The sequence below is a fragment of the Lepisma saccharinum genome, chromosome 8 (genome assembly GCF_977018435.1).
Source record: "Lepisma saccharinum chromosome 8, izLepSacc3.1, whole genome shotgun sequence".
Taxonomy (NCBI): Eukaryota; Metazoa; Arthropoda; class Insecta; order Zygentoma; family Lepismatidae; genus Lepisma; species Lepisma saccharinum.
This window is the reverse complement of record NC_139236.1, coordinates 91,946,631-91,962,684: the sequence shown is the minus strand read 5'-3', so window position 1 is coordinate 91,962,684 and position 16,054 is coordinate 91,946,631. Positions and strand designations below refer to the sequence as shown.

Genomic DNA, 16,054 nt, shown 5'->3' with positions numbered 1-16,054 from the left:
TACATAGTGGTTCGGATCCCAGTTTAAACTGTAGGTCCAGTCCCGTTTAGCTTTACTGTGCATAAAGTGGACTTCAAACACCAACTGAAACCAACTGGTAGTGGGCCCTCAAAAATGAATCGTGAAGCGAAAGACGAAGTGAAATTGAAACTCAAGTGAATATAGGCAGTGATACATTGAAATAAAACACACGACTGTGGGCTGAAACTGCCAAGGCGGATATTTTACATACACGTGTCTACGATTATTGTCACATTAAGGTAATATTCCATTGTATACGCTCTCCCAACTTTTTCATCCTCATTAATATCGGCATCAGATATAACAAGTTTATTTATATTTTTTAGAATTTTTCATGACATTAATGTAGACATATAAAAACTATATATGTTCAAAATTTGTATTTGATGTAACAATACCACGTATGACTTAATTCTGTGGGACACTTGGTATAGAACAACTTAATCCTATAAAGAATGAATGGGAGACTGGAACGAATACTAGCGAGCGAAATCAAGTAGTCTTCAACCTACCTTTTCCCGCAGCTCCACCTTCAAAGGTACATTGCAGAATTTACATCTAGCAACCATACCCGTAGCTTCCTTCTGAGCCGCCGCCAGCCCAAACTGCCTGATGGCCTCAGCGACAAAATCCTTCACGTTGAACATGTGGCTGAACACTCGCACCATGAGGGAGAACTTCTTCAGCAGGTCGTCCCTCAACTCCTTCGAGCCGTCGACGCCCTCTTTCGGGAACTGAATCGGCGGCAGCTTCCACACGGAGGCGAAATTCTGATACGGCAAGGCTTGGGCGACGCTGACAAAGCCCCTCTTGACTAGCTGCTTCAGACGTTTCGTGGCTTCGTCCACCACCGGCGAACTAGGACCAGCCCCTGGAAAACTCATCGCAGGGACTGGAGGCAAGATAGGAACGATTGTCTTTCTGTCTTTCCTGGTCTGATCCTGCGCAGGATCCTCGAAAGCTGGGAACTTCATGAACTTCTCCGTCTCTAAACCGGACATCAGACGGAACATAAAATCCTGACTCTCTGCACCGTCGGTTGCCCTTTCCACCTGAACGCTTTGGCGTTCGGCAGCGAGAAAACGTCGAAGCACTCTCAGCATTTTCTCGAAGAAGTCCGGATCGATCTCGAAAACATTGCTCTTAAATTCCATCACCTTCCTCTCCTCGCGTTCCTTCAGTACCTTCACCATCATCTTCTTCTCCTTGCCACTCACAAGATAGCGGACGCTCTTCAAAGCCTCGACGTAGTTCAGGGATAGTTTCGCCTCGGGAAACAAAGAAGTCTTACGTCGGTCCATCCTGCGCGTTTTCGAAAGTTCGTGCGACGCCTTGTCGAGCATACTCGGATGTTTTTCTGCATCGATGACCACGCTTTTCTTCGGTGTTTTGCTCCTGTGTTCAGCTGCAATGCTTCCTTCTACTGTGGGGCGAATGGACGGTCTGGGAGGATGCGATTTTAAGCTGGTACCTAAACACACAAAACGTTTACAGTATGCTTTTGTTACCTTAGATGACATCTCAGTACAACGGAACGGTAAGAATTTCGCTAACAATTAGAGGGAGGTTTCTGTAATTTTCAATTTCTACTTTAAAAAACCTACCCAAGGCGTATATCATATACCAAAAACCACAAAACCCTATATCCTTCTAGTATTTCCTTACTATTCGTGTAATAATAACAATAACATATTAATTAATTTACATATTATTATGGATAGACCTCATTCATTCATTCATTGTTTTCTGCCCAGTGGCAGATCTTTCTTTCCAACCTCCATGCTGCATGATTTTGAGTCCTTCGCTTTGTAGCAGCATCGGACCCATTTATTTTGATGCCAAGCATTTGGTATCTTCTTCTCCCCCGGATGATCTTTCCCTCGACCATCCCTTCAATAGCATCCCTTAGGATACAGTTTCTTCTCATCCAGTGGCCCAACCAATATCTTGATCTCCAGCATTGCTCTTTTCCCCAACTCTTTCTAGCACTGTTTCATTTCTCAGTTTTCCTGTTCATTTCACCCGTTCCATTCGTCTCCATAACCACATTTTTAACGTATTAATCATGAACATTTATATTATTATTACTATTATAATTATTATTTTCTGGGACACTTGGTTCTGACCAAGCAGATCTAATTCACAGTTGTTTCAACCTGAATAGACAAACACTCAATGGAACATAAGATAAAAATACGTACATGAGAAAATATGCCATGAAAGTTTAAGATTCCAGCTGATATACTTCTACGCGAATTTAAAAAGCTTAGTACTACCCTCTCTTATGTATGATCGAAAAATCTTGCTAGATGTTTATCAATCTTCAGTAAGTATAAGATTTTGATTTGCTTCATTTTACTTTTTGTGCCACTTTTGGCTAATTTGCGAAGATTGAGATGAGTGATGACATGATGAGATTGATGAATGGACACTCACAAACATCCATGACCAGGCATGGATTCGAGCCCGGGACCCCTAGCGCGATGTGCTAACCACTCCGCCACGGGGGCCGGCAGTAAGTATAAGAATATGCATCCTAAAGTTCTGTGACATCGTATTGCAAGTCAAACTTTTCACTACGAGACGTGTAATGAACAGAGGCATCTCCTGAACGCATGCGTCAATTGTGGGAAAAAGGACAGCTTGCTCTGCGACGACATTAATGAGCATTTCTACATTCTAATTTCTTCATATAATAATAATAATCCGTCGCGCAACAGCCCATGAAGGGCCTTGGCTTACCTACCGACTGACGGTCTCCCTCCCACGCTTTCCTTCCTCACCTCTAAGCGTGGAGATCTTCAACCAGTATTGGAATAGTCGGGGGGTCAGCCCGACGTATCCCCAGCCGTTATAGTAGGTCTCCGTGACCGGATTACGCTCACTCACTGGGAGCTCCCCAATTTCCTCACGATGGTGGGTTGCCACCGGCCCTATACGTAGGCCGAATAAATTCCGACCAGAGCCGGATTAATTTCTTCATATAGGAGAAGTATTTATTTTACACGAGAGCGCTCAAGCTTATATTACATTTCTTGGATCTGAAGTGAAGGAAAGTAATAATACTTTTCCATTTCTTTGTTAATTTATTTTTCATTACTAATGAAACTTGGTTTCAACCCATATAAACTGTGTTTTGTTATAGCTATCCAAAAATACCCATTCGTCTAATCCATTTAGTTCCAAAGTTCAGTCAAGAAACCATGTAAACACAAAAAATGTGAAGTTTCACATGAAAATGAAATTTAAAAAAAGTATCGTGCAATTTTTTTTAGAATATGAAACAATATGTAGTCAAGTACAACTATGGCAACAAGAAGTTAATAATTATTTCAAACAATTATTGAGCTATATGCAAAGTCAATATTTAGAACGAAATTTTATTTCACACCTGATGCGAATGAATGGAAGCAGATACAATATCTAAGCCAACTGAGTGGTACATTTATAACACCCTGTACACTTGATTATCACATTCACAGCGAGGAAAAGGGGGGGAGGGGGCTACCAACGTCTAGGAATGGGGAGTGGAATAGAATTTGACCTCTAAGGATCTGAATAACTCATTAATATTAATTGGTTGCCCCTTCGAACGCTTGTACAAGAGTGTGGTTACCACGTTTTCACCCCAAACATAAGGTCCCTGAACCCAATATGGCCTATTTGTTGTTTCATAGTAACTTGTGGACAAATAGACGAAATAACTGGACCTCGTGCTTGTGTTCTGTGTCATCTAATATTGCATAGTCAAGTTATTACTTCCTATATCTTACAAGTGATGTGAATTTATATCTAGTCCATACTTTGGTACAGCTCATCATTTTGTACTGTACAACAATGTACTTAGTTTAGACTAACGAACACTATGTCAGGTATGTAAGGTAAAATCAATATGGCCTGCAGAAATCGTGAAAGGCATATACAAATGTAACATTTGTTACTCTTACGTTCACATAAAAGGTGTGGGACTCGCTAAGGATAATAGAGAACCTTTCATTTGCTCAGACTGTGATTTGTATTCCATAATCTTCTGCCGGTCCCCGTGGCGAAGTGGTTAGCACATCGCGCTACGGCGCCAGGGGTTCTGGGTTCGAATCCCGGCCTGGGCATGGATGTTTGTGAGTGTCCATTCATCAATTTCATCATATCACCACTCATCCCCTTCTTCGCAAATTAGCCAAAAGTGGCACAAAAAGCGAAGTAAAATAAAGCAAATCAATCAACCATAGTCTTCTGGTGACAAATTGTGACACGCCACTTCCTTGTTTATTGGTTTGTATACAATGTTATTTCTTTGTGTAATCTCACATGCCATTATGTAAATAAAATGTCAGTGTGTCAATATACTTATCTACCTATAAAAGTAACATTGTGCTACTTTGTTTACTATTTCTGTTGCATTTTATGGAACGAAATAAGATATATCACTAGGCCATTTTGGGTACATTGAACCCAACGTGGCCTAAACGTTATTTTTAAATTAAGTCTTCACTGCATCCATGCTATTATTTGGAACTGGCTCCAATTTTCAGTAAATGTCCAGAAATGTTCTCTATTTTTAATCTTTCAACTAGCTTTTTTTTTCTGACTTTGCACCATTAGAAATAATCGTAAACCTTAGGAAGGCCATATTGGGGTCTGGTACCTTATTTGTGGCAACAACGGGCTCAGACAGACCAGTAAGTGGCCGAAACTCTACTAGAATAAGCCTATTGGACTATAAAGTCCACGTGCCGAATTTTTCGAAATTCTCCTCCTTGCTTGCGCTTCCTTTGACACTGTTGCTCGTCGGCCAATAAGCGTTCACTATCCGTTATTAGCTCGTACGTTATTGAGCCTACTTGGTTCCTAATGTACAATTACGCAGCATGCGTACCTCGTCTGGTTACTCGTCTCGAAGGTGACATGGTGCTTCGACGCGATGACATTTTTCCACCCAAAACTTTGGAATCTGGAAATTTCGTTCCTGTTCCTTCCTTCATGGCTGGAGATACAAATTGTTGCTTCTTGCTTGTAATGTTACTCGGGCGATAACATGCCAAGCGCCAATTGTTGCTGAACAAAAATTAAAAGAACAAAATGTACAGCTATCACTTGTGCATTTGAATGAATGAATGAATGAATTAAAACCTTTTGGTGCGTCGACACATGTGGCAAATTTGCACCCTTCAATGTTGGTTGGTTGGTTGATTTGGTGTTTTAAGTCCACTTTATGCACAGTAAGGCTAATCGAGACTGGACTTATAGTTTAAAGTGGGACACCCTTCAATGTGTACGAGAGAAGAATGATTTATCTAAAACCATTAACGTAAAGTTTGTATTCATGTCCAGATATCATTAGCATAATTAAATACGTAGGTGGTCAGGCCATGTGGCACGAATGGGGAGGAAAGAAGAGTTTACAGGATTCTTGTTGGGAAACCTGATGGTAAGAGACCAGTAGGAAGACCAAGATGAAGATGGAGGATAACGGTGAGATGGACCTAAAGGAAATCGGTAAGGATGGAAAAGATTGGATTCATCTTGCCCAGGATATGGACAGATGGAAGGCTTGTGTTGCTGCAGTCATAAACCTTCGGGTTTAAGAAGGCTAGAGAGTTAGTTAGTACATTTACTCAACTCAACACTCCGAAAGGAATACCCATACCAGGACTCGAACTCTGAACCTTTGATGACTGTATCATGAGTCGACTACGCAGCCACATAAGCAGCATAAATGCATGTTAATTATTTGAATGAATCACTATACAGGGGTTCCAGGTTCGAATCCCGGCCTTTACATAGGTGTTTGGGAGTGTCCATTCATTAAGTTCATCATGACATCACTCATCCCCATCTTCGCAAATTATCCAAAAGTGGCACAAAAAGCGAAGTAAAAATAAAGGAAATCAATCGATCGATCTAATCACTACAGTACCAATACGTAATACATGTAGCTCTTGGAATACGACAAAAACAGTATAGTTTGCAGCAATGGCTCTCTATTTCTGCAGGAGAGGCAGGCCCGTAGCCAGAATTGATCTCCAAGGGGGGGGGGGGGCTCACGGGTTATCAGGGGGCTTTGTAAATCAAGTCCATTTTTCAAAAGTTTAACAATGTTAAATGAGGGTAAATTAGGTGTGTGTGTGGGGAAGAGGGGGTCATTAAGTTACATAAAGTTTAGAAATATGACACAAATACTACATTTTTCTACATCATTTAAAATATCGCTTGAAGTGTTAATTGGCTGATACTGAAATCATGCCTTACTATACATTCCATACGTTTGATGATACAGGTATTTATATTACACAGAAAAAGATGGACAGTATTCGATCATAGGGTCTACTGTACATTTCACTCCCCGGCCGAAACAATAAAACTCCCCTTCGTTCCCAAAACTTGGGAGCTGTTAACCTTTGACGCAGATGCGGAGGGAATTTGCATAATAACATCAATGTCACAGGTTTCTGTATAAATGTGAGGTCGCAACAGGGGCAACGAAGGTACAGATAAAGAAGCTTCCCTGTGAAGAAACTTTCTGAAGTCTAGAGAAGGGAAATCTCCTAAATACTTGCCGCTACTTAAGACTTCTTCTTATAAATAAGATGAACAAATGTAATAGCTGCTGTTTATGCTCCCTGAATTTATCCTTCATCAAAGTTGTGAGGGAAATAATATCTGCTGTCTACATTTTCACTTTTCACTGCAAACAAATTACACAAAATAGCTTTACCTAATGTCAAGGTGGCTGACCTCAGTACCAGGGGAGGGCTGACGGTAGTTCCAGGGGGGGCTTAGACCCCCTGGCCCCTGCCTGGCTACGGGACTGAGGAGAGGCAAAGTAACTGGTTGTCTCCTCTCTTCAGCTACGCACAACTGCGGAATCCGCCGTCTTGACAAAAGCACGCAGCGGAGACGTGGATGTCGTCCATAGAATCTGCACAATAAATCAGCGTTGTCAATCCTAACATAAATAGCTTAAAACTTGTACATATTGAGCTGTCGACCCACGATCATAGGACAGAAAGTTTCGGGTTCGATTCCTGACCTAGGTATAGGTGTGGTCTAATCACCACTCATCCAATTCGTCTCGTTTAGCCAACAGTGAGATTAAATAACACACACACACACACACAAATATAGTATAAGTGGACTCACGATGGATGTCTTATCGTGTATTTGGCAAATGCAAAAATTAGTCGTCAATAAATTTTTATTCTAATATAAATTTGGACTAATCACGAACCACAAAAATTACACGCATGAAGTAGATACATCAAAACATACAAAATAATAATAGGGAAGACATAGGTGTGTGCATGGGTTACTAAACATTACATAAATCCTTCAATTCTAAAGCGCCAAATCTCTCACATTGGGTGATGATAAGATGAACAAGTTTCTAGCATACTTTTTGAGGTGGGGCAAATTTTAAGCCTCTTCACTTTCGCTCAGGGCATTCTCGACCGACTCAGCTGTTGGCACTTCCCCCAGTTCCGCTGTTGGCACTTCGCCCGGTTCCGCTGCTTGCTCTTCGTCTGACTCCGCTGTTTCCACTTCGTCGTCGACCTCCTCTGCTTGCATTTCGTCTGACTCCTCTGCTTGCACTTCGTCGTCCACCTCCTCTGCTTGCACTTCGTCTGGCTCCGCTGCTTGCACTTCGTCCAGTTCCACTGTTTGCACTTCGATTTCTGGCATAACGAGGGACGCCGTTTCTTCATATTTCACAGCAGCCTCGGTACCCAGCTTCCGCTCCACAACATCACTCTTTGCAATTACGTCCAGCTGCCACACGTCTCTTTGTATGCGCGAATGAACTGCAATCAGGAAATCAAGATCCTGGGCACAAAAAGAGAAACAAAAAACTGAGTAGTAAACAAAGCGGAAAGGAAGAACAATAACAAACACACACAAACTAACCACAGTAACATTGTGTGATAGTTAATTCCTACACTCCTACGTTTTGCCTACCAACGCCCTAATGTCCAATATACAGCATCTGTTGTTTTTTAAAAAATATTATTACTGCTCACCCATCAGCGTCATCAGATTATTATAAACGAATAAAAAATAAACATTTTATTCCAAATATATTGTTATTATTATTATCAGTGACTTGCACAATATTTTCAAAAGGGGAGGAGGGGGTTACGTGTACTTTCTTGAAAATCAGTCCTCATTTTGCCATCTTTTCCCACCTTTGACGTTCTTTTTTTTTTCAGGAATACTGTGCCAAAGACCCCCACCCCTACCCCCTTGGACACGCCACTGATTATTATTATATAATTTTATATATATTATTATTATATAATCTATTATTATATATTATCCTGTATTTACAGTAATTTTTTTCTGTATATTGCAGTTTTTACTTAGGACATTATGTTCGAGTACTACCTAAATGGACTTTATCTCTGTTAATAATAATAAAAATAGCAAGCTTTCTGCTTTTATGTAACTTGAAACGACAACCCCGTTTGACCACCTCTGCCGACACCCATGCGACCCACCCCCTAGACAGGAGTGTGCGCCACTGATTGACAGCACAACTTTTAGCTTATTCAGTGTATTTCGAATTTTAAAATATATTTATATTCCTTACTGATAAGCTTGGCAGGGCCTACCCCCACTCACCTTACAGGGACGGCGACAGAGAAGGGTACGGGGGGGGGAAGCCTACCCGGTCGACCAGTGCCCCCATGCAACGCTCCTTTAGCTCAATTATGCATCTTAAATTGTATTTAGGTGTGTTCGGGATCTTACCATTGGGGTTATGTTAGCTCATAAGCACTCGCTTATGCTGCATCCTTCATCTGCGGAGGGACCTAGATAAAACTTCATCTACTCAACCTTTTAAATGGATGGCAACTCACACATTTTATGGTTAAAATGACCTAAAGACTGCATTGGCAATGTTGGCGCATGATAGAAAAGGATATTACGAGTACCTGTCTCGTTATTGAAGAGATGATCAATGAGAGTTTCCAAGACAAACTCTCACACACACACTGTTGTTAGTCTCTTAAAAACTGTATCTAAACTTCTCTGTACTTCTCTCCCAAACAACCTATCGAACCAACGTTCACTTTTCAAAATAAAGACTGACTATCTTTCAGACTTCCGACCCACTCTCTTTCAAACTCACGACCGACTGTCTTAGTCAAGATTCAACTTGCCTGCTCTCAACCTAGGCTCCTCCTACGTTTCTCCGTCTCACTCCACTTTACCTCTGCAGTAACTGGAAAATGCATTATGCTGAAGTTAACACATTCTTTAGTATTTCCTGCCTGCTACAAGGCTAAAGCGTAACTCGAAAATGCTAGGGAAATCTACGGTACTAAATGTGACTGTCGTTAGCCGAGTAAGAAAAACACTTGAGAAACATTGCCCTAAAATAAACAATACACACCCATGTTGCTGGTACACACTTCCCCTTGCAAGTCATCAACCAACAATCGCGAAGTTCTTCCAGCATACGAGTCTCCTCACAGCATATGTCTCTCTGAAATAAACAATGAGAAAAATTGAAATAGTCATACCTTCACTGAGAGTAGCCTACTGATACTTAAGTACAGGGTTGTAAACTGTGATATTTTACAGATCCACCACTATGGCACTAGTTTAAGTTACGATCAAGACGAGGTTTCGCCCGACCCTGTGGCCAAGTGGTTAGCACTTCGCGCTGCGACGCCAAGGGTCCCGGGTTCGAATCCCGGTCGGGCTTGGTTGTTTGTGAATGTCCATTCATCAATTTCATCATTTCATCACTCATCCCCATCTTCGCAAATTAGCCAACAGGCACAAAACGCGAAGTAAAATAAACTAAATTAAATAAATCAAGACGAGGTTTCAAAAAATCTTGGCGATAGCAGGTCAATGAAATAAACATTGACTTGCAATGATCCTTTTTAAAATTTTCAACAGTTACTAATTTAATGAGGAATTACTAAGGTTATGTGTGGAAAACTATTACCCTAGAATGACAACGTTATTTACTAGGTGCTAATTTCTAAAAATACACCAAACTTCGGTACATGCACAATTGCTTTTATAAAACAACTAAGAGACTAAACATATTGATAAATGTTTATTCCATAATGCTAAAATATGAACATTTAACTGTCTGTTTATATTATTCGTTGCTTTTTGGGATGGCTTCTTTCTTAAAAGGAAAGTTTAAACTGACATTTTTAAATAAGATATTCTTTCTATGTGCTCGTTTTGTTTACATTGTTTTTAACTGTTCGTAAAAACATTTTTTTCACTAACACAAATTAAAACACTGTTTCAGGAGTAGTGAAGAGAAAAGTCATACAACCAAGAAGAAGGGATGAAATAAAACTTGGACTGGGAAATAGAAATGTAATTCAACCAAAAAGAAGGGGTGAAATAAGACGGCCTGGACAATGGAAAAATGTAGCCAAAAGGAAGGGGTGATAAATACTAGAACTGGGAGTAGAGTAGTAACATGGAAAAAGAAAGGGTGAAAAAAGACTCATACTCTCCTGCTATGGTCTTATTTGCTTTACTTGTTCGTGTGTGTGTGTGTGAGAGAGAGAGCAAGCAATATCTGAAAACATTGCGGTACAAGAATGTAGAAATACCTTACCTTAACGAAGGGTCTCCTGCAAACGGTAGAACAAAACCGGCAAGCATCAGGGAAACGCGGCTTTGTCCGGGATTCAGGATTATCTTTGAAGCCATACTGGCGAATCAAATGAGCCACGAGTTTCACGATGTTGACTATCTTTCCCCACATGGCGTCGGTCAGGAGTTCTTGTCTTATGGAGTTTAACTTGCGTTCCTCCTCCTCATCAGCTGCAGCACAAATACATCTTGGATCTTCACCGTCTTCATCAACACTCCCACATGTTAAGTAGGCTGTCTCGTTTAGTGGAACGTACGGGTGACCGAGCAGCGGTAGATTCTCCTCAGAGACGAAATCTCCCATCTCCAAAGCTTCTGAGATACTGATGAAGCCCCTCTCGCAAAGTGCTCTGGTTCTTCGCATGGGTTCCTCTAAGAGAGGAGACACTGGTTCTTCGAATAAATTATCATCGCCTTCAACCAAAATGTAATTTTGCTGGAATCTCCTGACGTACATGTGGTGCTCTTCTCTACGGAATCCACTTGTGTAGAGGAACAATGCTAGGATTCTGATGAGCAAGTCGCGGGAAGTATTGGTGAAGATTGACTCCTCGGCTTCAGCTTCTTCTTGTGTCTTTGCATCTTCAGCCAGCCGTCTCTCTTTCCTCAACAGTTCGAATGCCCACCGTTGGCGGACGTCCTTGGCATATCTCTTAGTGAGTTTTTTGAGAACTTCTTTTTTGGCATCTTCATCAGGAATTATGCTGCAATTGATCACCTCGTCTGAATCACACTCTTCGAACGGTTCATACTCTTCCGATGATTCATCCTGGTGTTCGAAATCTTTCAGAGGTTCAAATATTACCGAAGCCTCTTGCCAGTCACTTTCGTGGCACCATTTCTTATCGAGAGTCTTTGGTGCATTTGATGGTGCTTCGAGAGCATATTCGAAAGCTAGGTCTTCGGAAAGCTTATACAGACTTTTCAACTCTTCTACTGGATCTGAAGTACTGGATGACGGAATTTCCTCTAGGAATTTCGGTATATAGGGAGTGCGACTAACCGGAGGGACAGAAACGGGTTCAATGTCGACGGATCCAAGGTCGAAAGATTTCTCCTCAGGCTCGAGGGAAGAGTCTTCTTCCGGTATGTCGGAAATAGAACTCTCTTGAGGGATAGAAATAGGTTCAAGGTCGACGGGTTTCTCTTCAGGTTCAGGGGAAGAGTCTTCTCCTTCTTCGTTCAAAGTTTTAGCAACATTGATCTCCTTTAGATCAAAGGAAGAGTCATGTTGACGTAGATAACGAACGCCCCTGTGCCCAAGGACCACATCAGGCATACCGAACTGCTTCAGCTCCTTACTAATCTCTTCCTCAACGTCCACCTCAAAAGGAATTTCCTCTGTGCACTCCTGCGAGCCCCGAACCTTTGACACGAAGTCTGACACAATGATTTCCAATCTCCGAAAGAAGCTTTGGTCCAGCTCGAATCCGTGCGCCTGGACTTCATCATCCTCTGTGTCTTGAAACGGCTTTTCCTCCTCAATCAAGAGCAGATCCTCCACACTGACCGTCATCCATGCTCTTCTTTCATGCAAAGTTATCATTATGTCCTCCAATGTTTGCTTTATCAGTTTCCGCTCATTCTCGAGACTGATCTTCCTCTGAGGCACTGTCTCAGCTGTCCATCCCATTTTCTCTTTTCTAGTTAGCGGGCGAATTGGTCTACCTTTCCTCCAGGGTACGCGTAAGGGAGTTTCCCCCTTCTCCTTTATCTTCAGCGTGTCCGTTTTCTCACCAATATGTCTAATTTCCTCCCACGCCTGTCTCAAAAATGAGCTATTCGTTTCTCTGAGATAATTTACAACTTTTTCCACTTTTCTTTTGATCAACTTCTTTACATTGACTCGTCTAGCTTTCAGATCTTCTGTCACATCAAGTTTATCTTGTTTTCCAGACAAATTCTTCTTCGCATCCCCGTTTCTTTTTTTCGGTTTCTTTGCTACATCATATTTCTCTGTTCCTGCACTCAATTCCTTCTTGGGAACACTCTCTCTTTTCTGTTTCTTTGTTACCGCCTCGTCCGTTGTCAACGTCTTCTTCTCGCCCGTGCCTTTCTCCTTTTTCTTTGGTACATCATCACTTGAAACCTTCTGCGTTGTCAACTTCTTCTTCTTCTTTTTCTTTGGTGCATCATCACTTGAAACCTTCTTCTTCTCATCTTTTTGTATCTTTTCTTTCTTTAGTACAGCATCCTTTGAATCCTTCTCAGTTAACTTCTTCTCCACCTTTTCTTTCTTCTTTTTCTTTGTTACATCATCACGTGAAACCTCCTCCGTTGACAACTTTTTCTTCTTCTCACCCGTTCTTTTCTTCTTTTTCTTTCGTACATCATCACTTGAATCCTCATCCATTAACTTCTTCTCACTCTTTTCTTTCTTATTTTTCTTTGGTACATCATCACTTGAAATCTTTTCCGTTTTCAACTTCTTTTCATCCTTTCCTTTCTTCTTTTTCTTTGGTACATCATCACTCGAAACCTTCTCGTGTGTCAACTTCTTCTCATCCTTTCTTTTCTCCTTTTTCTTTGGTGCATCATCACTTGAATTTTTTTCCATTGCCAACTTCTTCTTCTCATCCTTTCTTATCTTCTCTTTTTTTGGTGCCTCATCCGTTGTCAACTTTTTCTTCTTCTCATCCTTACTTTTCTTCTCTTTCTTTGGTGCATCATCATCATCTGAAATGTCCTTCGTTGCCAACTTTTTCTTCTTCTTCTCATCCTTTCTTTTCTTCTCTTTCTTTGGCGTATCATCACTTGAAATCTCCTTCCTTGTCAACTTCTCGGCACTCCGTCTTTTTTTGTGTTTCTTTGGCACTTCACTATTTCCTACTACTTCTGTATCCGACTTTTTCTTTGCACCACTTCTCTTTTCCTGTTCATTTCGTGCATCACCACTCTCCACCTTTTCTGTATTCGAGAATTGCTTCATATCGTATTCATCTTCTTTATTTTCGTGCTCCTTTGGTCCTTCTCCCATAGATTTTATGTCATCTCCTTCATTTTCGTATTCCTCTATCACAGTAGGCAAAGTGATGGATGTTTTTCTTTTGTTTTGATGAACTTTTGGTTTTATACTAATCTCTTCTCTAGCATCGGAACTTTTAACTTCTGAAATGAAATAATTTGAACAAATTATTAATATGTGTGTGTTTGTGTGTGTGTAATTGTGGGTGTGTGTGTGTGTGTGTGTTTAAGATGTTTCAAGTACAGCAACTTAGCAAGCCAATATTTGAATTAAAACATGAGTATAATTAAATGTTATATGATAATAGTGTACGATAAGTTGAAGTACGATCTCCTATCTTTTAAAAATATTAAAATTCTATTTTTTTTATCTAGTTTGTAACAAAACAGCTTAAGGCATTATAAAAGAACTCTCTGAGCGAGAGCTTTAAGCAAGTAAATCATGATATAATTTTGTACATGATATTGTACTACAGATGGTAAACAGTTGCAAAAAACTTAGAATCGGGGACATGAATAGATAACAAGAAGAGTGCAATACTCATTCACAGCATATATAAAGTGACATTTACCAGGAGCGTGTTTACAAGGCGGCTATTTATGGCTTATCTTTTTTAGTAGGGAATGAAGTATCTTACATTATTTTCATGTATCTGGCGTCTATTTCTTAAGCCGGACCCTGTGGCTCGAATCCCGCTCGGGTTTGGTTGTTTGTGAATGTCCATTCATCAATTTCATCACCCATACCCATCCTCGCAAATTAGCCAAGAGGCACACAACGCGAAGTAAAGTAAACTAAATCAATCAGTCTATTTCTTAGGGACGTTCTTCCAAATGGAGGTTGTAACTTCACCTCTGCTATTTTCTATGGACATTTATCGCAATCTCAATGAATTCCACCAAAAATAACGCTTCCTCAAGCAACGAATCTTCTCCTAAAGCATATCCTGAACAAACATAATATCCTATAGCCTAACAAAAATTAATCAAACAACTATCTAGGCCTAACCTAACTATATTTGAATCTAACAGAACCTGTAACAATTCATCCAAATAAAACATAACAAGGACATATTCTGCTCGATATATATACAATAACGTGAATGTCTCCTATACTGTATGAATTGGAAATAAGACATAAGAAAATAAATATATATACTCGAGGAAAAATTTGAGTATTATGTAACATCGACACATATCATTATCCGTCAAATAACTGAGTTGTGAAATTGCTTACCAAGGCCCGAAGAACTGTAAACTTCATCAGCTTCCATCTTTCCATAAAACAATAAACAATATGTGTGTCTTTAATTGAACAAGTTCTTCATTTAAGTTAATTACAGGATCATTTTACATATATCGTAGAAATATCTTCATTGGTTGCCAGAAAAAAACGTCACTTGGTGCAATATTGGCGTGTTACTTCACCTGGACTAGTTCTAAAAGTATTTTGTATTTCACTCTTGCTACCAGGTGGCATTGTCATCGTCTATGTAATGAATGTTCGAGAACAAACTAATGGAAAATAAATCCATAGGGAGGAACAAATTATAAATTAATCTTGGTAATAATGTTCTTGTTGTTATTAATATATTTGAATTGCTCTTCCTTTATACTTTCTTAAAGTTTACACTTCTTAACTTATGTTTAACGGTTTCAAGTCCCTTTTTCAATAGTAGAACATTCCATGAGTTCAGGCCCTATTTAAATCTGGATTACAGTTCTACAGTAGTTTCAAGATAAACTTTTTCATTTTGTCATGCTCTATAAATGTCATTTATTTGCCCATAAAAATGTACAAGCAAACAAAGTAAGTTATTCCTGGTTTGTATCATTGGCTAATTTACGCATGAAAGCTAATCGGGAATGAAAAGCCACGAACTAAGGACCCCCCGCCCCCTCTATCTCCCATTCTTTCATTAGAATCGAATCCAGGACTAATTTTTTACAAGCATTAGGCTTTTTGGAAAGTTAATTCCTTCCTCATTATACCTTCACGATAATCCAGTGGATTAAAATACCAATAATTAGATTTTTCCTTTATTCTGCATAAACTCAGGCGCATCCACGAGGAGGGCGATGGGGGCAATCTCCCCTTGCACAAATCAGGGTCTGTGAGATATACTTTGTCCCATGTTACTGGCGACTAAGCCCCGCGACAAGTTAAGTTTGCAGCAGGTTTAATGTATTAAACCACACGAGAACGGTGCTAAGAATCTTCCGTACCAGTCTTGCCTCAACCGCAGAGAAGTTCATATCGTAGACAGTGAGAAAATCGACAGTATTGCAGCGGAACTATTTTCTGCGCGCACGTTTGTGTCTATACATGCGAAAAGTTGCTGCAAACTTGACCTGTCGCGGGGCTTAGTGTGGCTTTTTAAAAGCATTATTCTCGACAATAAATGATTAAACCATTTAACACAAGTATTATCAACTTTCT

At 40.2% G+C, this 16,054-nt stretch overlaps 2 protein-coding genes across 3 annotated transcripts in view; both read right to left on the bottom strand.

The window, feature by feature from the left end:
- The window catches only part of LOC145991650 (uncharacterized), a 40,819-nt gene extending 35,806 nt beyond the window's left edge, over positions 1-5,013 (bottom strand). Inside the window, exons 1-2 of one of the 2 annotated variants that reach the window (XM_083127710.1) lie at positions 4,898-5,013; positions 534-1,492 (exon numbers count right to left, since the gene is read on the bottom strand). In XM_083127710.1, the coding sequence (XP_082983836.1) occupies positions 534-1,492; positions 4,898-5,003 (1,065 nt within the window). In that variant the 5' untranslated portion in view covers positions 5,004-5,013. Of the gene's footprint in view, positions 1-533; positions 1,493-3,180; positions 3,310-4,897 lie in introns of those variants that run through there. The other variant, XM_083127711.1, reaches the window with a different exon arrangement.
- Positions 5,014-7,202: 2,189 nt separating this feature from the next.
- Positions 7,203-15,024, bottom strand: LOC145991300 (uncharacterized). Its single transcript, XM_083127290.1, has 4 exons — positions 14,852-15,024; positions 10,613-13,758; positions 9,413-9,505; positions 7,203-7,842 (listed from the first exon to the last, which is right to left on the bottom strand). The coding sequence occupies exons 1-4, from the start codon at positions 14,886-14,888 to the stop codon at positions 7,435-7,437; spliced, it is 3,684 nt and encodes a 1,227-aa protein (XP_082983416.1). The 5' UTR covers positions 14,889-15,024; the 3' UTR covers positions 7,203-7,434.
- Positions 15,025-16,054: the final 1,030 nt, after the last annotated feature.